Source organism: Equus asinus, chromosome 24 (assembly GCF_041296235.1).
Source record: "Equus asinus isolate D_3611 breed Donkey chromosome 24, EquAss-T2T_v2, whole genome shotgun sequence".
Lineage (NCBI taxonomy): Eukaryota > Metazoa > Chordata > Mammalia > Perissodactyla > Equidae > Equus > Equus asinus.
In genome coordinates, this window is record NC_091813.1 from 27,152,743 (window position 1) to 27,176,800 (window position 24,058).

At 35.7% G+C, this 24,058-nt stretch overlaps 1 protein-coding gene across 1 annotated transcript in view; it reads right to left on the minus strand.

Annotated features, from left to right (window-relative positions):
* The window catches only part of RNGTT (RNA guanylyltransferase and 5'-phosphatase), a 281,137-nt gene that overhangs the window by 23,376 nt on the left and 233,703 nt on the right, over positions 1-24,058 (minus strand). The window contains exon 14 of the mRNA XM_044757216.2: positions 21,614-21,680. Coding sequence (XP_044613151.1) covers positions 21,614-21,680 — 67 coding nt within the window. The remainder of the gene's footprint in view (positions 1-21,613; positions 21,681-24,058) is intronic.

The window sequence follows — 24,058 nt, forward strand, 5'->3', positions numbered from 1 at the left end:
ATACTTTAATCATCATTTGGATGGATGTGATTATTTTTATTTATAGCCTCCAGATCTGCAGATATAAGACTTGTGGTTTCTAGCCCTTACTCTATCTGAAAATGCAGCATAGATTCAACCCTCTCCGGCTCTTTGGTATACAAATAGGGGCACATTCTCTTTTTTAAGAGATACAGGTCACCTATACAACAAATATTTCTTCAGCTTGTATCACTGTGCAGTCATATTCTGATAAATCAAGAGAGCTTCCCTGACCACCACCTGGGGGAGCTAGGTGGGAATACATTTGTATCAGAAGGAAAGCGGCCACAATGCTTCTGCGGTCCGGGCTCTCTCTAGCAGCCGCCTTGCGGAATGAGGAGGAAGGCCTCACAGGAGCGCTCTCCCTGGAAAATACATGGTCCAGCACCGGTGAGTAGATCCAGGTCTTTTTGGAAAGCAATATGGGTGCAGCCTCTTAGGGATCCAACTTATTCTGAATTCTGCTCTATAAGGAAGGCTGTTTTAGAGTAATTCCAATTTATTACTGTTAACTAATATCAGCAAATTTATAAGGAGGAACAGATATATGTTATCATGAGGTCACAGACAGTGTTTACAAAATTCAGACAACTAGTCAGGGAAGGTTTCAAGCTTCCGTTTCCCTCACTCCAAAGATCTTAGCCATGTACTCTGAATAGAATTAGCAAAGCATTTATTTTGACTTTGAATATTTTCACCTTTCTTTCATAAATCCTTAAAGTCAAACAATCATAAATGACCGTATTTTAGTTTGGGTTAAAAAAAACAACAACTAGAAAGGATCCTGGACATGATTTTTAATGAAAAGTCGTATCTTTAATTAAAAAAAAAGTTTTAAGACAAAGCTCAAATCTTTCACCCAATTCTGAGTTCCTTACAACATACCACACTGCTGCTTTTTTCCTTCTTCACACAGATAAGTTGTAAGCATGCAATTTACAGACAATTCTGTATAGTATCTTGCTCACGTTGCTAGATTATTGAGACAATCTAGGAAAGAGTACTCCTGGAGAACATAAAGAACTTTGGAGTAGGCAGAACTAGATTACAATCCTGACTCAGGTGCTTTGGATGCATGAGCGTTCTGCTCTGTGCTGCACAATCCTTAGGCTCTATGCTACGCTGCTCTACGCTATCCAATCCTTAAACTACGTAACCTGGAGCGCAACGCTCGGAATCTGCCAGATGGTTGTTGCTGGGACTGAATGAGTTAACCTACGTAAACCATTTGGTAGATATCAGGCGACACAACTCTGTTAGTCTGCTTTCCTGTTATTTTCCTGGGGTTATTCTGCACTCAATTTATGTAGGAAAATATGATAATGTATTATATAAACAGAAGAATTTTAATCCCACTGCATTTCTTCAACTTCCATTCTAAACAACAAGAAAACCAAATAAACTAAATATTAAACCCCCATGCAGTTCACTCTTACTTATTCAATATATGCTTTAGCATAAAACTATTAATGGTAGTAAGGCAAATAAGAGACTATTTGGTTTATTTTCATTCTATTCTTTTTCAACCTGAATTGGAAAAGGCTGGTTATTCCATAAGGTTATTTATGAATTAAAACCAAAGTAAAACCTGGCTTTTAAACAGAATACCTTGAGCTCAAAATGTCTCCTTAGGTTGGAACTCTGTGTCACGGACGTGAGCTCCTGAGCACAGCACCCCAGGTGCTCTACTTTTTCAGGTAAGGTGTATCAAGTTTTAGGTAGCCCAAGCCCCCTACAACAAACATTCAAAAAATATACCTGTGGTTTTTAGTTCTTTGCTCATTTAGTTTCTCATGCCACAATCTCTCATATGAAAGAAAAATGAGAAAAAAAAGGACATCTGAAGATCCTAATGTTCCGGATCCCAAGGTGCTAAAAGAATAAGGCCCCTATTTGTAATGGCTTATTAAATGCCTTGGGGAGGGGGTGATGGGGTGGAAGGAAACACCTTTTTTTTCCTTGCTGAGGAAGATTAGCCCTGAGCCAACATCTGTGCCAATCTTCCTCTATTTTTTTATATGTGGGTCGCTGCCATAGCATGGCTGATGAATGGTGTAGGTCCGTGCCCAGGATCTGAACCTGTGAACCCAGGCTGCCAAAGTAGAGCGTGACAAACTTAACCACTAGGCCATGGGGCTAGCCCCAGAAACATCAGTTTTTAAAATGACTTTTATAAGCCTGGTATTGTGCTAGGTGCTTCGTCCACACTATTCTATGCAATTCATACAATAATTCTAAGAAGTAGATATTGTCACTCCCATTTTCTGGATGAAAAACCAAGGTATATCCACCAATGAACATAAATTGGATGAGAATCCCACCAGGTTTGTCTAGTCTGGAAGTCTATCCTAAGGTTCAGGGATTAGTTTGCTTTTCAACTGAATGGCAAATCATCCTCATGCATTTTAATAGATTCATGAAAAAATTTCCATAAAGATTTCTAAAAACTAATTATGAAAGTTAATCCCACACCCTATACAGGACATAAACATGTCTCACCCACCAGCCTGCCACATTTCTCACAATTAAATCTAAACAAAAAAGCACAAGAGCCAAAACAAACTTAAAAACTGAAGGGTTCTATTATTTTGGATAAGATATACTTTTTCTCTAAGCTGCCAAATTTCTCTATTGGTTACGTAGCATGAGCAATTTTCTCACAGGAAATCTCTTGTATTTATAGCAAGCTAATTACTCTCTAGAAGTGATTGTCATATGTATGTGGATGGTTTTAGGATTCAATTTTGTCAAAAGCTGGAAAATTAATTCATGCCTCATCCCAAGCAAGCCTTATGTTTTAAGAGATTAAAAGCCACTGCAAAGACCTATTACCAGGGAATTCTGAAGACTATCCTTAAGTAAAAAATCCATTAATATACTTTTTTGTGGAAGATATAATCTATGAGACAGTTTGTTTACTATGATAAATACAATGTTCCACCTAATTGTGAAGGAAATATCTGTTTATTAGAATGGTTTTTTGTTTTAATATCTAGACAAAACCAGAAAAGCTTACATCTTAATCATGGATGTACTGTATTAAGACAAAAACAAAAGATTCCAGCAAAGAAAATGCTCACTAATTCTCTTTTCTTTGAGGAAATCAGATATATAGGTATTATTGGCTGCAAAAAGTCAGATGTTCACACTGGTCTCTACTAGTTATGCAAAGACATTTTCCCATCTTTACAGATGTGTTTAATACACACTTCTCTCAAAAGCTACAATATACTATTTACCACACAATAACTGTTTTCTCTCAAGAGAAATGTAAGCAACATTTTGAAAACTTCAACTTGTGGAAATATCCAGTCGTCTGCTGAGCTTCTTATTTTGTATCAGCAAAAGTGAATTATGTTACTTTTACTACTGTGAAACAAAAACATTTCAAATGATTACCAACTTTGACTCTTACTCTAATTTTTTTCAGTTGAACATGGTAATACATTTCAAAAATGATGTCAAGGTCACCACTTCACTACAGCAGAACATTAACACAGCATTTGGTAGAATTAACATGTGCTGCATCCCTGAAGAACATGGGGAAAGTTTTTTATTTCAGAGGAGGCAACATCTATTTCCTCATCTACACTGAGTCCTTCTAAAGCATGTGACACTATAATAATAATGGTCTCCAGCAGTTACGAGGCTTTTGTATAAGCAACCCTAAAAAGTTTAACAGATTTCCAAGACTACTCATGAACACACAGAACACCGACTATTCACATGCTTCAGTCAGTGAGATACATACTTCCCCACTGCAAGCACTAGAGAGTTTCAGTGGCAAGTAAAGATATACACAGGCAAAATCTTAAAAGGTAAATAAGAATACAGGAAAAGATAAGATTTCATAGGCAGTACATGATTATTTGCCAAGTGAGTGACACAAATCATATACCACTCCCAGAAAGAAAGGATTGTTCCTTCTTGGAAATTGGCTCACACCTCCCTCATGGTTCTTGCTGTATGATTCTTTGACTTCTAGCTATTTGTACACATATCTTAAGTTCCTTGAGAGGATAGATTTTATATTTTTCATTTCTGAATCTCACCACAGTATTGAAAAATACCTAGCACTTGGGACACGCTCAATAAATGTTCATTTGAATACCTGAATAAATGATTATTGATGATGATGATGATGATAAGGTGATGATAAGGTGATGAAGACAGCAGCCACACTCAGGACCAGGGACTGTTCTAAGTGCTTCACGTGCATTAACTCATTTACATTAGTTTTCTCCTGGTATCTCTACTTTACAAATGAGGAAACTGAGGCACAGAGAGAACAAATAGCTTGTCCCCACTCATCTAACTCCTTCATGCCCTTCAATTCTCAGCTTAAAGGTGACTTCACTAGGGAGGTCTTCCTTGACCCACTGGACAGAGCTAACCGCCCTTGCCATCCATCCAAATAACTCCTCTATTTTCCCTATCATTATAGTCATCGCTCCTGAAGAACTTATTTAATCAGAAGTCTTGTACATTACACAGTAAGATGGATGACGGCAGGGACTATGTCAGTCTTATTCACTACTCTAATCCCAGGACCTATCAAAGTACTTGACACATAATGGGTGCTTAACGAACATAAGTTTAATGATTGAATGATGCATAACATGCGGCAAGTATTCATTAAATATTCATTTAAGGAATAAGAAACAAAAATGGGTGAATCTGAAGTGATGTTGAAATAATCAATGCAACTGCCCAGTAGGCAGCTAAAGATGCAACACTGAGATTTAAGAGAAGAATGAAGATCATAGGTAAAGATTTGACAGTTATCTGCAAATTATCCACAGTTATAAATGACCAGGACAAAACTGTGGCATTATGACTGACTCATTTCTGAATACGTATTATTTGTATATTCAGGAGAACTCAACATCATATGCTTAAATTATAAGCCCCCAAAATAAAAGTTCAGAAAGAGTTCATATTAATTGTAAAACAGATGAAACCATTCTTTAAGAGGGTCCTCTTAAGAATAACATGTGCTTTTATGAGACTGTCTAGAATCTGCCATTAGCATATTTCTAGTTAGGTAGAAAAGCTCCCAGCTTATATTAAATTTACTGTGCATTTTATTTAAGATGACCATGGTGAAGCTGAAATTTACTGCTATCATGACTATATACCATAAGCACTCAGACATCAGAGATGAGCTCTGTGTCGCACAGACAAGCAAAATATCTAAATCTGCAGATGGACTTAAAAGGGGAGTATGGATTATAAACCCCAGTGCACTGCTACCGCTACGACAAAAGTGAAAATTCCTGTAAGGCAGTGACTGACAAGAGAATAGAAAGCCGAACCGGTTCAGTCATTTTGCTTGAGAAACTTGAAGATGCACATGTGCAAGGTAAATTGGAAAAAGTATTTTAAGTTTCAAACCTGTTTTACATCACTTGGTATGGCTGTGAGTCGCAGTGACAGAGACATCAGCTACTGCCACAGTGAAGAAAGGGAGACTTTGAGCAGGCTCCTTGAAGGAAAGAAACCACTGCAAATGAAAGAACAGTATTTCTGCGCACGACTGCTGATGCTTTTTGCCTTCTTGGCTGTATTCACACATACACAGCCAGTAAGTAGAATCACATCCAAATATTTAGGATCACAAGAGAAATGTATATAATTAACAGAAATAAAGGGTAAGTCTGCAGGCCCTTTACACAAACAAAACACCATCACTAGTGTAGTCCTGCCTTAAGGAAAACACAGAAGAATTAGCACCCCTTCATCACAAAAAGAAAAAATAGGAATGTAATGTTAGTGAATGAGTCTACTATACTGTTCCAGGAGGATGCAGAGACACCTTTAGGCCCACTGGTCAAAGCTTATGGATATACATAATTGGGTGCAAATTAAGGTTACTGGTTTAAAAAGTTTAGTTACCTGATTTTCAGCACTTAAGTTATTGGCAGGGGAAAAACAAAGCAGCAGCAAAAAAGGAACTGCCAGAATTTGACTTCGAGAAATAACAGCTGACAGCAAATCACCAGCCACAAAAGCACTGTAATCTTGGGCCACTTTCTGAGGCAGAAACTGGCTAAAGAGACATTAACAATTCCTGAGGCCATCACTTTATTAAAGCATAGGCAGGTAGCCTAAGATGATATCCCAAAGTCATATAAATTACAGAACACTTTAAGAAGGCAAGGATAGGATACTTCTAATATATCAAAGGAAAGAAATGACCTTAAATGCTTGCTTAAAGAAGCTACATGGGAAATATTTCATTAAATGATGATGGTGTTGGATAACTGAAGTCTTTACTGTCTTGCATTTTTATAAAGCCTGTTCTTTTCAATGCATTGTTGTAATGGGCTGACTCCCTTGAAATCGTTAATCAACATTCTCAAATGAAAATTTTCATCAGCAATATTTATGCAAAAATAGTGTTTTAGGAACAAAGAGAGTGGGCTTAAGGAGTCAGAAAAACCTGGATTCCAATCCTAATTATATTATTTACTGGTTGCATGATCATGGGCAAGTTATTTAATCTCTCTGTCTCAATTTTATCATCTGTAAATACAAATAATATATACTTTTAAAAACTGCTATACATATTAGAAGGTACAATATATCCCGGGCACATAATATGTTGCTCAAAAAAAATTATTTATTTTGCTCTTTATAAAAACACTTGACTTTTTCCTACACCTCGTACAATTAAAATCATGTTACAATTACATCATGCCAGAGCTAAAGTTTTAAATATTATCATTGATCTTACACAAACATCTAACTTTGAAAATAATGTCAAAGGTTAATATCTCCAAAAGGAAGAATACTTATTGAACCAGAAACATGCAAATTCTATTACTGGGTAGTCTGTCACTAGAGTACAGCTTTCTGCTTCCAGATCACCACGTAAAACACTGAAAGAAACGTTTAATGAAAATGGTACACTGTTGCAACTAGATTTTTACATTTATTCATGTACTATTTATAAATAATTGTTTGTTTTTAACTCAATAATAAACTCGAGAATGCTATGTTTTTAATCACAGTTTTGAAGATAACCCTCTGAAGAAGCTGAGAATGCAACAACAAAGGGTAATTATCACCTTCAGTGGGGAAAACGGTATAATGTACTGTTTTTTTTCTCACAATAAAAATCTGCATTGAACAAACTTGAACCGATCAATCTGTTGTCTTTTTCCAGAATATAATTCTCCTGTGTCTAATAGATTTAGGATTAATCTTAACTTCTCAAGACACAAAAAAAGAGATGAACATAACTGAAATACAACTATAGAAAGGGGATCGTCCATGACTTGAACGGTCAGATTCAAAGATATAACCAGCTATGTTAAGAAAGGTTCTCTAGAGCATTCACTTCCTGTCACGAACAATGCTCAACTTGAGCAGCAACAGAATGTCAGAAACAACAAACAGAAACATTAATTTGAAGTATTTTTATATTAGTTCCATTTCTTTCTCTCAGAAACTAATACTTCAAATAATACAAAGTAGATACAAAAACATTTTCCTACCCAACAGTCGTGATTTTAGGAATCCAGGACCCTTTAGTTATTGTCCATGTCAGTGACCACTGTTAGATCTTCAGCTGGGGCCTAAAGAAGCTATCTGAAATACTGATATGAATTACTAAGAAAATGTCAGTTCTTTATGCTGAGCTTGGTTCTTACCCAAAATTGTGATGTTTCTCTAAAAAGGTATTAAGAGGCCCCGGCCCCCACAACCCTAGTTCCAACTTAGAAATTCTTAAAGTGGTTTGCATAGCCTTGCTGTTTATATGGTTTTTAAAATTCTCTAACACCAATTTACCTCTTCAACCACATCTCCTGTTACTTCCTTATATAAACCTTTGCTCTTGTACCTAAGGCAAGTCTTTACAGCTCCACACTTCGCACTTTCTATTTTCTTAAAACACCTGCCATCCTTCTATCCCTACAGAGGGTAATCAGAGAAAGACTAAAAGACACACTCTCTCTCTCTCTCTCTCTCACAACCTACTATTCACCTGACTGGCAGGACAACACAGTACTTACTTCCTTTGTGAATCCTACCTCAACTGCCCCAGGCCACAGTTCTTCCTCAGCTTTTGACATTTATAACTAATTCCAAGCATTTGACACATTACATCCTATCTTCTGATTAATTATCTTTTTACAAAGGGATTTCTTCCATCTCACCAATAAGACTATAAAGGAATTGGGGGCAGATAAAATACTAATCTTTATATCCTCAGTCTACACCAAAATATCTTGCACATATACACTTAATTGATATTTCTTTTTGACTAGCAGGTAAGTTTTGTGATATATAATGGACAAGAGAATAGTACATACAGTCAAGGGAATAGGGAACTGTAAACATTAGAGAGGAGTGGGAGTTAGGGAAAATAAGGGTACGATGGGATGGGAAAGCCTGATGGAAGAAATTTACATTTGCTACAGTGGGCAATAGGATGCCACTGTTGGCGATAACTTAAAAATGGAAAAAGCAAACTAACGCAGAGTCAACTTATGAAAGGTTCTGAGGGCCATAAATAGGAGACTGAATTTATGGTCGAGAGTGTCAAGATGCCGAAAATAGAAGACTATCAAGCAGTGAGAGGTTTTGAGAAGGAAAGTGATGTGGACCTACTGCAAGTCACTCAGAAGAGGTGGACGTTACATGTCCTAGCCAACAGAACTGACTGAAGCAGAGACCTGGCCTCAAGGAAGGCGATCTATCAAGGACATTTGGGACTCTACCAAGAATGAGTGGAATTCAAACAAATAGACTTGTCTTTACTTTTTTCTCCCAAACTTTAATTTTTCATGATTTTAATGATTTAGTAAATCATTCAGGCTAGTAAAAGCATTTGAAAATCATCAACAGACTTGAGATTTTATTTATGATGGATAAGAATGACTCCTACAAGAGTCTAGGAGTCTTAGATCTTTTAATAGGGTACAATAGCATGGGATAGTTCATCTCTAATAGCAACTTATCCTCATCAATACAATTTCTACCTTTTCCTTCTGTAGCTCTATTCTACTCCAGAAATCTCCACTTTGTGACAACTAATGACCTATATCTGGCGCATATTACCTTATTTCATTCACCCTATTGCTAAACCATAAGCACCCTGAGAACACCTCCTTGCTTATTCTCACAGACACTGCCTTTTATATCATCCAATTACCCTTACGCTATGCAACCAACCTACTCATCCTGAAACTTAAAAAACATCTGTTCCTTCTCCTTGCAATTCTGCTATAATTCTTTTTGCAGCTAAAATCAGCCCTGAGTCATCAAAATGCCTTCAAGATACACTGATCTTAAAAAACATTTAAATGTTTTAATTCTAGCTATGCTCACAAAGCATACTCAACTCTGAGCCAGAAAATAAGAAACTGTTTTTCACTTATCTAGCAAAACCCCCACACCTGGTTAAAAAAAAAATCTTGCAAATGAGATATTAATTTTTTCTTTCTGAGCTAATCACAGCACTCAAAATGCTCAGGTAATTTGTTTATATTCCTGATTTCCTACCAGCTGCTTCTTTCTTAAAGAAATAAAGTAGATTTCTAGAGACTATTTCAAATTAATAACCCTATAATACTTTCACCCAAATCTCTTGGATATTAAGAAGTAATAAAAAATAAAAAGCAGTTAATACAAAAGAAATACAACAAGTAGAGTTGGCCCTCCTAAAAAATGATGGCTGAGCAGAAATATATGACACGATAAACTTCGAAATAGATGCTTTGGGAACAGAAAGGAAAATACTTCATAACTGTATCAGAAGATATTGTAATTAGAAGCCTTTTAATATCTCAGTGATTCACAAATGTTCCCAATACAAGAATGCTCGGCTCTTGTTATTAACAACTAATGAACATAAACACTCAGCGATGACTAAATAAGCAGCAGAGGTAAGATTCTAACACTGAGCTCCTTATACTCCCAACTCTTTTCATGTAAACAAACCACAATAACTCTCTATCTTGAATCTTGTGGTAAAACTACATTTCTTTTGGTCAAGTCACTTAGTTCAGTCAGTGTCTTAACTAGTATTACACCAGTTACAGGGGTAATTTTGGCCTACTGTACACACAAAACTCAGATGGGCTTCAAGGTCTATAATAATATACTATATATGATAATGCAACATAAATAATAACTCATATACACTAAAATAATACTCCCTAGGAGGCAATATAACTGTACTACCTGTTGGCTGTGTAAGCTTGGGTTTGTCACTCAGCCTTGTGTCTTCCTGATCTGTAGAACTGGAAATGCTAAAAGTACCTATACTTAAGTGGTCTGAGAATTAATTAGAACACTGCTTGGCCCATAGTGCTCAACGAATGCTGACTATAGTATTTTTTTGCTTGATAACAGTACTGAATGTAAGTCTTCATGCTTTTGGTTTTAAACAAATAAGTTATCCTATTTTCCTTTTTCAAGTTAGAAAGTTTTCAAATACTAAGAAAGAAGAAAAAAAGATGAGATATCCAAGCAGCTACCGATATGGTTATGACATTTGATGATAAAATGAAAAATATCATTATACATTAGGTATATATTATATTTAAATATTCTTTTATATTACTTTTCTTCAAAGTCTCGGCCTCCTTTAACAAAAGTCAAGTTTTACATTGAATGAATTTTCCACTAGATTGCTTTTACTAGCTAAGACTTAGTCAAATCTCATTCTAAAATATTGCATGTTATCTACCGAGAAGAAATTCTGGATAGTCAGATAATCTAAAATGTCATTTTGGGCCTATCTACATAGATTGTGGATAGATTAATTTTTTAAAACTGAGTGGATCTATAATGTGTGTTCACTGCTAATATTTTGACCATTACCAGATTTAAATCTTAGTAGAAAACTTAAACTACTTTAATATCAGAAATAACATTATTTTAGCAGACAAACCATCGCTTGTGAAGCTATTTCCTGGGTATCAGAAATGCTCTGATCTGGTGACACTGTAGAAAGAATTTAAATACTAATATTTAAAATATTTTAGTAAAACTGTAAACATCCAAATGGTACCTCAATTCTGACTTGAATTTGCAACATTAAACTTAAATCTATAATAGTTTCTCCAAATCTTATATTTCATTGCATTTAGTATAGTTTGTAAATTTCCTGACCTACAAACTTGTCATTTTTCTTACTGGCAAATAATTCTACAGATGATGAAATTTGGGGAATCTGGAGAAAACATTTAACTCACTATTTAGAAAAAAACTAACACTAAGAGAGTATTAGATTTACTTGACTATTTATTCCTGTTCTAGAAAGTTCAAGAGCCCCCTGCCCACACCCACATTTATTTAGGATGGGAGGGCACTTACTGCACCAGTCTCAAACTCCTGAAGGTGCTCAACGTAGCAACTTGAATACCTCCCATCTCAAATTTTGGCAACATTTATTCTCTTCATACGACCTGGTCTCAGAGTTTCAGAGTTTGTTACAGCTCTTGAAGAGGCAACAAAGAGAACACGGGTCTGGAACTTTCCCCACTGCCCAAAGTGTGGCCATGGACTACTTGAAATGAATCTTCACTGCTGTCTCTGCACTTGCGGGCAGAGGTTGTTTCTTGAAAGTTTATTAGGCAAGAGGACAAGTAAATGTTCCTTCATAACTGACTATTTACTGAAGAAATTTTTTTCTCCTTTTGTGAGAATAAAGTAAAATATATAACTTCTAGATGTCTAATATAAATCTAGATCAGAAACTGTGGCAATATTTGTCAGAAAAATGACTTCAGTAATAGTCATTTTAGAGATAATCTTTCATATTTACAAGGTTTTCAAAGCCTTTGAAATTTAAGTCAGACAACTACTTTCTGGAAGTAAAATATTGGTAGGAAAAATCACAACAGAATAAGACGTACCATGTTATTTCCTTTTGCCAAAATAGGAGGTCCACTGCATTAGAAATAAATACCTAAGTAGACCTGATCATTTACTTTCTTGAGAACATTTCAAAATTACAAAACAGAATTGTTTATTCTTTTTCTTTCCAAACTGCATTTAACAAGAACTCTGTTTGATATGATAGTCTAGTTTTTAAAATAACTAGAATATACTAAAATAACTTCTAATATTTTTCTATAAAATGTCTAGCTCAAGAGAGATTGGAAATCACTGGAATTTCCAACTAAGAAAAATGCTAACTTTCTTAATTAGAAAATAATTTGAGGACTATATTTAAAATGTTCTCAGAATAATGTATTCACAAAATCTACATTTCAAATAAAGCTATCGATGTTAAAAATAATTTACAACGAAATCTTAAATTAGAAAATAAAATAATTTATATGGCCTCAAAGACATTCCAATTAAAGATGTAACAGAGATTAGAAAATAAAGCTTTAATGGGGCTGGCCCCGTGGCCAAGTGGTTAAGTTCGCGCGCTCCGCTGCAAGCAGCCCAGTGTTTCGTTGGTTCGAATCCTGGGCGCGGAGCGGACATGGCACTGCTCTTCAAACCACGCAGAGGCAGCGTCCCACATGCCACAACTAGAAGGACCCACAACGAAGAATATACAACTATGTACCGGGGGGCTTTGGGGAGAAAAAGGAAAAAAATAAAATCTTTAGAAAATAAAGTTTTAAGGCTGTAAATATATATATAATCAGAACCAGAGTTTTAAATACTTTGATGAACTTCATGGTAAATACTTAATGGTTAAAACAAAAAAATAAAGCTCATAGATACAGAAAACAGATTGGTGGTTTCCAGAGGCAGGCGGTGGGAGAAATGGGTGGAGGGGGTCAAAAGGTACAAACCCAGTTATAAAATAAGTAAGTCACGGGGATGTAACGTACAGCATGGTGACTACAGTTAATACTGTATTGCCTACTTGAAAGTTTCTAAGAGAGTAGATCTTAGAAGTTCTCATCACAAGAAAAAAAGAAAGTTTTGTAACTATGTAAGGTGACAGATGTTAACTAGACCTATTGTGATCATTTCACAATGTATACAAACATGGAATCATTATGTTTTGCACCTGAAACTAATATAACGTTATATGTCAATTATAAAAAACACTTGATTTTCCGGGTATTCTTCAATAACAATGTTAATAAATATTTACTGATTGATTTTGTGTCCCAGGCACTAGGCTAAATGCTGAGGATACAGAAGTGCACAAGACACAGCCTACAGGGCTGACAGCCTTGCAGATAAGTTTTCTAAGGACACGAAAATAAGAATACTGAAACTGAAATGTGTGACTATAGGCCTTAATTATTACTCAATTGCAGGAGAAGCACTACTACAGAATACTTTTTGGAACACTAGGTCTGCAAGTACTATGTGTCTTGTTGGTAAATAATGCATGATTTTAAACATCCAGAAAGTTCCAATATGGGCTCACTTGACAGCCTAGCAGTGACCCTGAAGCATTCTGTCACCAAATGTGCAGAATAAAAAGTTGTCAGCAACTTAACAGCTATTGCATAGAAGTAGGGAGGCTTTTGGCTTCCATGAGAGTTTGCATTTTTTAAAGGTTCCTTCACTTTTTGAATCTATTTTCAACAAAGGGATAACCAGATCCACCCTTATTACTGCAATATGAGATACTGACAATTTGCGTCTTCATTTACAGTACTACAGAATATATAGTCATTATTCAACGACTATGTCACACAAACCTAGATCTGATCCCATTGCCTTCTCTCACTTTCTCATACACCTCCATTTCTTTATAGGAGATCTTACCTTAACTTCTTTCTCTATACTCAAAATACATGAAATCATTTGGAAGACAGAGCAGCTCCCTTCTGTTCTTGAGAATTAGAATTTCTTTGAAACAGAAAATAGTTTTACTTGGCTCCATAAAACATCTTACTTCATTTCTCATTTATCTTTGCCTGTCATTTTCTTCCTCCCTCTTCCCAGCAACTCTGACATCTCATCATGTTCCTCCCCTCCAAAGCAGCTCTGAGGGTGATCATGAACTCAGGGCCGGGGAAGCTTCCTCGCTAGCATCTGCATCACATAAAAGTGACATTCTCCTGCCAGAAGCATATGGCAGCACTAGCTGGACAAGTCCTACCCTGCAGCAGTCTTTGCCAGACTGTGAGTCGTGACTCATTTTCTAAGAGAGAAGTTAGTTTAGTGAGTTAAGACCAGCATTTAAAAGCCAGTCAATAAAAAAATAAACAGAACAGAAAATATAGCTACTGTATCACACTTACATTGAAACTTCAGTTTATGTTTTTTGGTATAAATACATGTACGTGTATGTGTCCTGGATCTCAACGGAAATACATTTCTTACATTCCTACAGGTCATGGTCAAAAATTTGGAAGCCAGTAAACTAGAATACTCAGTTTTAGGGTGTGCATCATTTTTTTTTAAATATTTAAATTTTTTTTTTTTTTTTGGAGGAAGACTAGCCCTGAGCTAACATCTGCTGCCAATCCTCCTCTTTTGGCTGAGGAAGACTGGCCCTGAGCTAACACCCATGCCCATCTTCCTCCACTTTATATGTGGGACGCCTACCACAGCATGGCATGCCAAGCGGTGCCATGTCTGCACCTGGGATCCGAATCGGCGAACCCCAGGCCCCCGAGAATCGGAACGTGTGAACTTAACCGCTGCACCACCGGGCCAGCCCAGGGACTTCATCTTTATCTGATGTAATACTTCAAATATTTTAGAGTTTAAAATATGGATGTTAAATAATTTCTTTTAGTAAAAAGTGTGTCAATTTTTAGTCAAAAAGCCAGATGTTTTCTAAAAGATCGTCAGTAAACAAACCAAATCAGTTTTCCTAGTTTCTTTAGTATTTCATAATAGAGGCCCAAATAAACACTTTATCTTTAAATTTCATTTACCCTAAAAATTAAGAGTGACAAGTTACTGGCCATCTCGAAAATATTTTCAAGTACTAAATAACAATCTAAGTGAAATATACCTTAAAGAAAATATATTCTACTTTTTTTAATAGAAAAATGTCTGAGGGAATGATTTGATGAATTTTCAAATATAATTTCAAAAATGAAGAACAGATCGTTATTTCTTTGCATCTACTGCATGTGCATATGAGTACAAACACCAATCTTCTATTTCCTTGGCTGTAAAGACATTTTTAAAAATTCAAGCTCAGAAAGCTTAGAGTTTGAGACTGTGACTAATGGCGGCCAGTGCCTCAGCAGGGATGGAACCAGGCTCTGAGGCACAGAAGAACTTAGCTGTAGTGCCTCAGAATAATGGCTATATTCCTTACTTTTCACATATGGTTGCTGCATGGAATTCATGGTTAAAATACAGAAGATACTTTTCAGCTGTTGTGCAGTGTCAAAGCAGAAACTGTGTCTGACTCAGCCTCACAGACTCACACACTTCTTGGACTGTCAGAACTGGAAGAGGCAACGAATGCCAAGCCCTGCAGGGAGGGACAGCCCTGTGGCCTTGAGACTTCCCATAACAACCCCTGAGTTGATTAAAAGTGATGCTGACAGGCTTCAATCCTTCTTGTTTTATGAATTCTGTCTGCTAAGTGGAGCCTCCAGGACTAGAAAGCTATGAGAATAGCATTAAGATTTTTACTAGACCATGAAATGCTCTAGAAAACAATACAGAATAATAGGTATAAAATGTAAACTACTAAACTTGAACAAGTCTACAAAAATAACTTATGAATAATAGAATATAGATACACACAATTAAGATAAAGTCATTATGCAAAGATGTACAGAAATAACCCCCACCAAATATAGGACTTCTGGAAAACTTCTGATACTTGAAAGCATACAAATAGGAATTAAGCAAAATTTTGTTTTAACCAAAACTTCATCTTTTAATTTCAAAGACTACATATAAAGGTATAATGAACCATATCTCTTAAGAAAACCCTAAGCCATGTACAGCCCAGCACATTTAGAAACTTAATCTCAGTAAAGTTGAAAGAAGTTAGTCTTGGATGAGGGTGAAATTTGCTTCATTTATAGCACAAAACAATAGCTGTGGACATGTGAGGCAACTCCTTTCTTGTTCTGTATTACAACTCATTATAAAATGATCAGTGGTTTATTTAGTTTACTATATTTTAGGATAAAACAAGAGACTAGCCCTGTATTTTTACAATCAAGTACTTCAGATGACATATTTTCTCTAAAACTTAAATTTATGTTTTTAATACCTTTTTGGTTAATAGAAAAGCTTGGGAAAACATATTTTATTCACTTTTTAGGGTTCTTCTTTTGGGATCCTTAAACGCATTTCAGTGGGGTCCATGAACCCCACTGCACGTGTGTGTGTAAATTTTTCTAGGGAGCAAGTCCATAGCTTTCATAGGATTCTGAAAGGGATCAATGATCTGAGAATAGAGTCAATGCTTTGGGTGCAAGTTATATATAAAATGACTGAGTTTATCTGAAAAAAGAACCCTCCAGATGACTTATAGAAGATGTTAAGAAATAAACAGTAAGCTGGAATTTTGCTGTTAGTGCCATGGAGTCAATTTCCAAATCCTCATGACCCTGTGCACATCAGAGCAGACCCCTGCCCAGTCTTTTTGAGCCATCCTCTCACCTTCCAGCGCTGTTATTAGACAAGGCTCTGCTGCTATCCATAGGGTTTTCATGGCCAATTTTTTCAGAAGTGAGTAGCCAGGTCCTTCTCCCTAGTCTTAGCCTGGAAGTTCCACTGAAACCTGTCCACCATGGGTGACTTGCTGTATTTGAAATGCTGGGGGCATAGCTTTCAGCATCACAGCAATGTCACAAAGCTGCTACAATATGACAACCTACAGGCAGGTGGTGTGGTTCCCTGACCAGGAAACAAAGCCAACTCATGGTGGTGGCGCTGAATCCTAACCACTAGACCACCAGCGCTGACTAAGTTGGAATAACTGCTCCTAAAAATAATGAAACTAGCATGAACATGTACTGGTCTAAGACTACCATGAAGTCCCATGTTTGCACATATTTGTGTCTTTATCTAGGGCTTGGATAGAAAATCAAAACTAAAAATGGGTAATGATGAAAGAGTGTGTGTGTGTGTCCGTAAGAATGGTTGTAATGACTTATGATGTATATTAACAGTACAGATATCTATTGTCATGTTACAGCAAATTTCTGAACTCATTTGACTCTGTCCAAATATCTATTAACCTTTTTGTGTTTTTCTTTTTCTCTTTCTGATCTTTATAAAATGAAGCTCCATTTTAGAAACAGAATTGTAAAACGTCTCTTTAACAGAGCCTCTAACATGTCACTCACACTTAGTCCTGTGATGTTAACGAATGAGAATTCCTTTTCCTGAACAATTTCCTTTCTCGATTTACAAAAAAAAAAACTTACAACAAATATCTTCCTAAGAAAAACAACAGTTTCCATTTATTACAGGTTATATCTGATATCTATGCCACACATAGTAGCATTACATTTAGTTTAGTGGGAGAAAAATGAGCATAAAACTGGTACTTCATGTCCTAAAAAAGTCAGGTGCAAGGCAAAGGAGAAAATGAACGTTAAATTTCTACCTTAATCTCAAGCATTTAAATCCTGACTTTTCATTGTTCTCCAATTAACTTGTAAGTATTCCAATTAGGGAGAGATGTACATAACACTTTCATAAGAACCATAGGAATTATGAAAGAACTAGGATAATTAATAAAGATAAGAAGTCCATTCACAGTGTATGAGTGAAACCTCTCCCACTGCAACATCAAAGGAAAAAGGTGCACTAAAATAATGGACTTTTTCTACCGAGTTGATTATCCCAGCAAAAAGGATTGACAAGGGATTGACCTCTGTCACCAGGCTTGTTAGGAAGGGCCTGGATAAAGAAAACGTTATGTTAATGAGTCAGGTGAGGGATGGAGAATTACCCTCTCACACACTTAGACGATGTTTTTGAAACAGTATGTAACACAAACACACATGCACAAATTTTTCCTTGCCCTAAATATATCAGATAAGCCTCTCAGTTTTAGTTATTTCAGTTCTAATAAGGAGAAACAGGATTTACCAAACCAATGAACAGAAAAAAATTGGGCTTTCAGAAATGTTCCTGCTGAAACCTGTTACGACTCCTGGCTACACTGCTGAATTGGGTGAAGAGGAGAGTGAGGGAGGTTTATGAAGAGACTTGCCAACTCCACTCGTATTCCAGGGATATTAAAAATAGAAGGAAAATGTACCTGAATGCTTGTCATTCCTTGAGGAAATCAGAAAAGTTCAAGAGGGTCCACAACTTAAGATCCTGATGATGAACTTTTCAGAGTGTTTTGATTTAAGTTAAATTAATGGAGGTATTTAAAGAGATGCTGATGCTATGGTAACTAAGACACGATTTTTCATTTAAAAATGTCAATAATGTGACTAAACCTCCTCAGTATTAAATACCTTTTATGTCCTATTCTGAAAATTCCTTGTTTTTCAAAGCATAAAAATATATGTCATATATGCATATGGAAAGGAATTTAAACTCACATCCCACAAATGAACAGGAGAAAAATAATTCATGGAGCCAAGAAACAACTGTGAAGAAAAATCAGAAAACTAAACAAACAACAAATTTTTTAGGCCTGCCAGAAAACATTAACAAAAATTATAATAACAAAGAAAAAGGATGATCTCAAACTTGCCTTTTTATTAACTACCTTGAACTTTCATATTATTATTCCATTTCTTACAGGAAAGCCTAGGTGGAATCTACAATTCAACCCTCAAATAATATTACTACAAAAAGTATTTTTTTTGCTGAGGAAGATTCACCCTGAGCTAATATCTGACCCCATCTCCTTCTATTTTGAACGTAGGCTGTCACCACAGCATGGCTGCCACTGAGTGGTGTAGGTCCGTGCTGAGAACCCAACTCTGGCCACCAAAGCAGAGCATACCGAGCTTAACCACTAGGTCACAGGCCCAGCCCCCTATAAAAACAATTTTTGATGAAAGACTGGATGCTTTCCCTCTAAGATCAGGACGAAGGCAAGGATGTCTCTTCTTACCATTTTTATTCAACTCTGTACTGTAGTTTTTAGCCAGTAAAAAAGTAAGAAAAAGCAATAAAAAAAAAAAAAAAGTAAGAAGCAGCAATAAAAGGCATCCAGATCAGAAGGAAAAGGAAAGTTGTCTTTTTTAGTAGATGACATAATCATTTATGTAGAAAATCCTATCAAATCTGCAAAAATGCTACTAGAATAATTGAGTATAGTAAAATTGTATGATTTAAAAACAAAAGAAATTTAATCATCTTTTTAAATACTAGCAATGAACAATCAGAAATTGAAACAAAAATACTTTTATAATAGCATCACAAATATAAAACATTTACAAATAAATTTATTTCAAAAACGTGCAAGACCAATACACTGAAATAACAAAATACTGCTGAGAGACATCTTCATGAACCGCAAGATTCAATATTGTTAAGATATCATTTCTCAACAAGCTGATCTACAGATTCAGTGTGATACAAATAAAAATTTCAGGAGGCATTTTTATAGAAATTGACAAGGTGCTTCCAAAATTCATGTGGAAATTAAAGGAACCTAGATTAGCCAAAACAACTTTGAAAAAGAACAAAGTTGGAGGATTTATACTACCTAACTTCATGACTTATTATAAAGCTACAATAATCAAGATGGTGTGGTATAGGCAGAGGGAGAGACACAGAGGTCAGTGGAACATAATAAAGAATCCAGAAGTAGATTCAGACATAGATGATCAATTGATTTGAAACAAAGAGGCAAAAGGATATTCAATGGTGGAAAGGATAATCTTCTTAACAAATGGTTACGGAACAAATGGATATCCACATGCACAAAAGGAGGTGGGGGATGACATTCCTCTATGCCTTAGACCTTGAATCATATATAAAAATTAACCTAAATGGATAATAACTCTAAATGCAAAACCTAAAACTATAAGGATTCTGGAAGAATACATAGGAGAAAAATCTTTGTGACTTTGGGTTAGACAAATATTTCTTAGATCAACACCAAAAGCATGAGCCATGAAAAAAAATTAATAAACTAAACTTCATCAATATTAACAAGTTCTGCTCTTTGAGGACCCTTTTAAGAGAATGAAAAGACGAGCCACAGCTGGGAGAAAATGTCTATCTGCAAATCACACATTTGATAAAGACTTACATCCAGAAGATATAAAGAATGCTCAAAATTTAACAGTAAAAAAACAAAAAATCCAACTAAAAAATGGCAAGATTTGAGCATACACTTCACTAGAGATGTACAGATGGCAAATAAGCACACGAGAAGATGCTCAACATTATTAGTCATTACAGAAACACAAATTAAAACTACAATCAAACATCACTGCACACCTACAAGAATGGTTCAATTTAAAAAGACTGACCATCAAACATTGGTGAGCGTGTGGAGGAACTGGCACTCTCACACCCTGCTGGTGAGAAAAGTTTGGTAGTTTCTTAAAAAGTTAAACACACAACTGTCATTTAACCCAGCCACTCCTGTCTTAGGTATTTACCCAAGAGAAATGAAAGTATATATCCATACAGAGACTTGTATACAAATGTTCACAGCATGTTTATCTGTAACAGCCAAAAAGTACAAACAACCCAAATGTCCCTCAACAGGTGAAAGGATAAAGAAATTGTGCTAGAACCATATAATGGAATACTATTCAGCAATACAAAAGAATGAACTATTTATAAGTACAACAACGTGGAGGAATCTCAAAATAATTATGGTGATTGAAAGAAGCAGAGAGAGAGAGAGAAAGCAGAGAGAGGGAGAGAGGGAGAGAGGCAGGGAGAAATACTGTATGACTCATTTATATAAAATTCTGGAAAATGTAAATTAATCTATAATGACATGAAATCAGACCAGTGGTCACCTGGGGACTGGAAGGGTGAAAGGAAGGGCAGGAGGGGGGAACGTCAAAGGGGCCCAAGGAAATTTTGGGAGGTGATGGATATATTCATTATCTTGATTATAGCGATGAATTTCACAAGCGTAAGCATGTCAAATTTATCAAATTTTACACTTTAAATATGTGCAGTTTATTGTATTTATTATATCTCAATAAAGCTATCAATTATTTGTTTGTTTATTTATTGCTGAGGAAGATTCGCCCTGAGCTAACATCCAGTGCCAATCCTCCTCAATTTTTTTTTTCTTTGCTTCAGGACGCCCAGCCCTGAGCTAACATCCCTGCCAATCTTCCTCTATTTCGTACGTGGGACATCTCCGCAGTATGGCCAATGAGTAGAGTAGGTCTGTGCCCAGGATCCAAACCCACGAACTCAGGCTGTCAAAGTGGAGCACACAGAACTTTAACCACTGGGCCATGGGGCCAGGCCCTATCAAAATTTTTTTAATGGCCAGAGGGGTAATCTGAAAGATTAATCTATGGCTCTAAATTGTTCTCTTTTTAACTAATCAACTGAAGTATTTCAGTCAAAGTCAACTCTACTATGGGCAAGAACATTAAAATAATCAACTCTTTGAAAAACAATTTCTTCCTCAGCAAAGATACGCAAAAGCAAATGAAATTAATAATTCACATTCACAATATTTTTGATACGTTGACGGTTATTTGCAGGGTTTTGGTGGGTTCTGGACAAGTGAACCACCAGTACAAGAAGTATACTAGAAAACAAACAATCATACCTTGATTTGTGCAAAGGGTCTTTCATAACCTCCAACATAGAGAAGGCCAACATTCTGAGGAAGTAACCTACAAAGGACAAAAAAAAACCCATTATTTTTAAATATTCTTCCTTAAATGTAAGGTTGTATAATCATCAAAATTTGTATAACAGATAGACAACTGTGAAAAAACAATATCTATGAAGTTATTCTTGTCTTTTGCACTATCGGACAGGAACCAGCAAAAGAATAATTCTTATACTTCAGAAAATAGTGGGTAAATGTTAAGAATGGAAATGTAAATGCAGAACACTCTAGCATATTAGTTATTCTAGCAAAATTACTGCATAGTGTCTCTGGGGGGAATATTAAAATAAGTAATGCATATATTTACAAATCTATAAGGATCCAATTCAAGAAACACTCATTGTATATCTATATTACACATTATAGGAGATAACACAAGCCTAAATAACTCAGTCCCAAAATTTAATGGGAAAACCAGACACATAAATAATTAACCTAACAAAAGGTGGCCTCTGATAAGTACAGAGGTATTCACCATTGCAAAGTAGTGGAATAGGAGTTACTTGCTATGGAGGGAGATGGAAATGTTTGAATAGGTGGAATTTGGGCTTAGCCTTAAAGGGTGAGTAAGGCGAAGGGAGAAATTTAAACAAAGTCCTGAGAATGCAGAAAATTTGAGACAAAGAATGCTAGAGTAACGGATAATTTAGTTGGAGATGAAAACCCAAAGGAAGTTTGGAATGGACCATGAAGAATGTCAGATGCCATATCTTTAATTTGTAAGCGCTATGAAGTCATATTTTCTAAGACCTACTGATTTCTTATAAAAACAATAAATGCACGTGAGAATAAAAATCAAACCATATAGAGGGTGAAAAAAAAAATAACAGTTACCTTCCCTGGCATCATCCCTCACTTCCTATCCCCTCTTCAGGGGGTCCATCATTCCTGACTGTATTCAAATATTGTGAATGAGGAAATAAATACCATCTAGAGAATTGTGCTTGTGGAGTGTGTAGTGGTGTAGGGCATGAGAAGAGCATGATTAAAGTAAATATTCTTGTGTTTATCTCATCTTCCTTTTATCATAAATCTTTTCCTAATGGACACTGTGAGTAATGGACACAACTCCAGTCTTAACATTATTGTACATAAAGAATACAAAATTGCCTATACTCCTTGCCCAAAGCAACTAGGTCAAGATAGGAGTCCCCTCAGAATCGAGATAGCAAAGTTAATAGCCTTTTATGGCAGGTAAAAAATTATCTCTAGGATGATTGTAAATTCTATTACATGAATCTGAGAATGGAACACTGAATAGTATCTAAAGTGAAGGAAAAAACAGCAAACTCACAACAATCAAATGAAAAATTCTCAGTGTACCATACTAGTCTAATCATAAAAAAAATCAGAACACATGATTATCATAACCATCCTTTTAAATTTAGTTAGTGACTTCAAAAACTCTACTTCAAAAATTCCAGGATATGCATTTATTCATATTTTAACTTCCCTGAAATCAAAATGACTCTGATACTCTACAGTGTCTTCTAATCATTGTTACCAGGTGACAGGTGTCAGGTGGTTGTGTGGTTACCTTCCATTGACTCAATCTAGTAAGACTAAGAAAGCATACTCTCAAAGCACCTTAGATTTTACGAAACAAGGTAGATACCCAGTTCCCGGGAACATCCTCTGTTCTCCAACACTCCTTAAAGGCCTATAAAGCATTAAAGGCCACTAAAAGAATGCTAATAGTTTATGAACACAATCCTAAATTAAACCAATTTAGGAAAATGCTACTTAAGTTTGGAATACAAGTGATACTTGAAGTAATTAGCTTTGGCATGTTGTTGAAGGTTATAACCAAGACTGAAGGCATTTGTTCACTGCATGCAAGTAGAAAGCATGAAGAAATGTCCCTAAGTCTCAACTGTGAAATGGAGAATTTCTTAGCCATCAATTGACAAATAAGAAATTAATCCAACCAACAAAACTTTAAATCTCCCACAAATCATTGCTAGGATCACAAATTTAATGTTAGTGATACATATCACTAGTAATTTATTTCCTGTATAACAAATGTTCACAAAAACCTTGATAAACCCCCTTTTAGAAGTAAGAACAGTTACTGTTCATATAAATAGATGCTGGAAAAAGAAAAGAATAAAAGCTGGTTGACATTTAAAAATCAATATGCCTCTAATTACTATGCATATGCATTTCAGGAAGCTTGCCAAAATCCTATTTAACGTGTCCCCCCTACCTCCAACTTGCCTATCTAATAACTACCTTTTCCTAAACAAGAAATTTCTTAAATCTATCAAATACATAGCATATATATATTTCAGCTTTTAAATACCATTCCTTCTCATTCGTGTACCTATTATTCCTTACCATAGTATATTACCACCATCATTTGAGTGGGTTTTAATATGT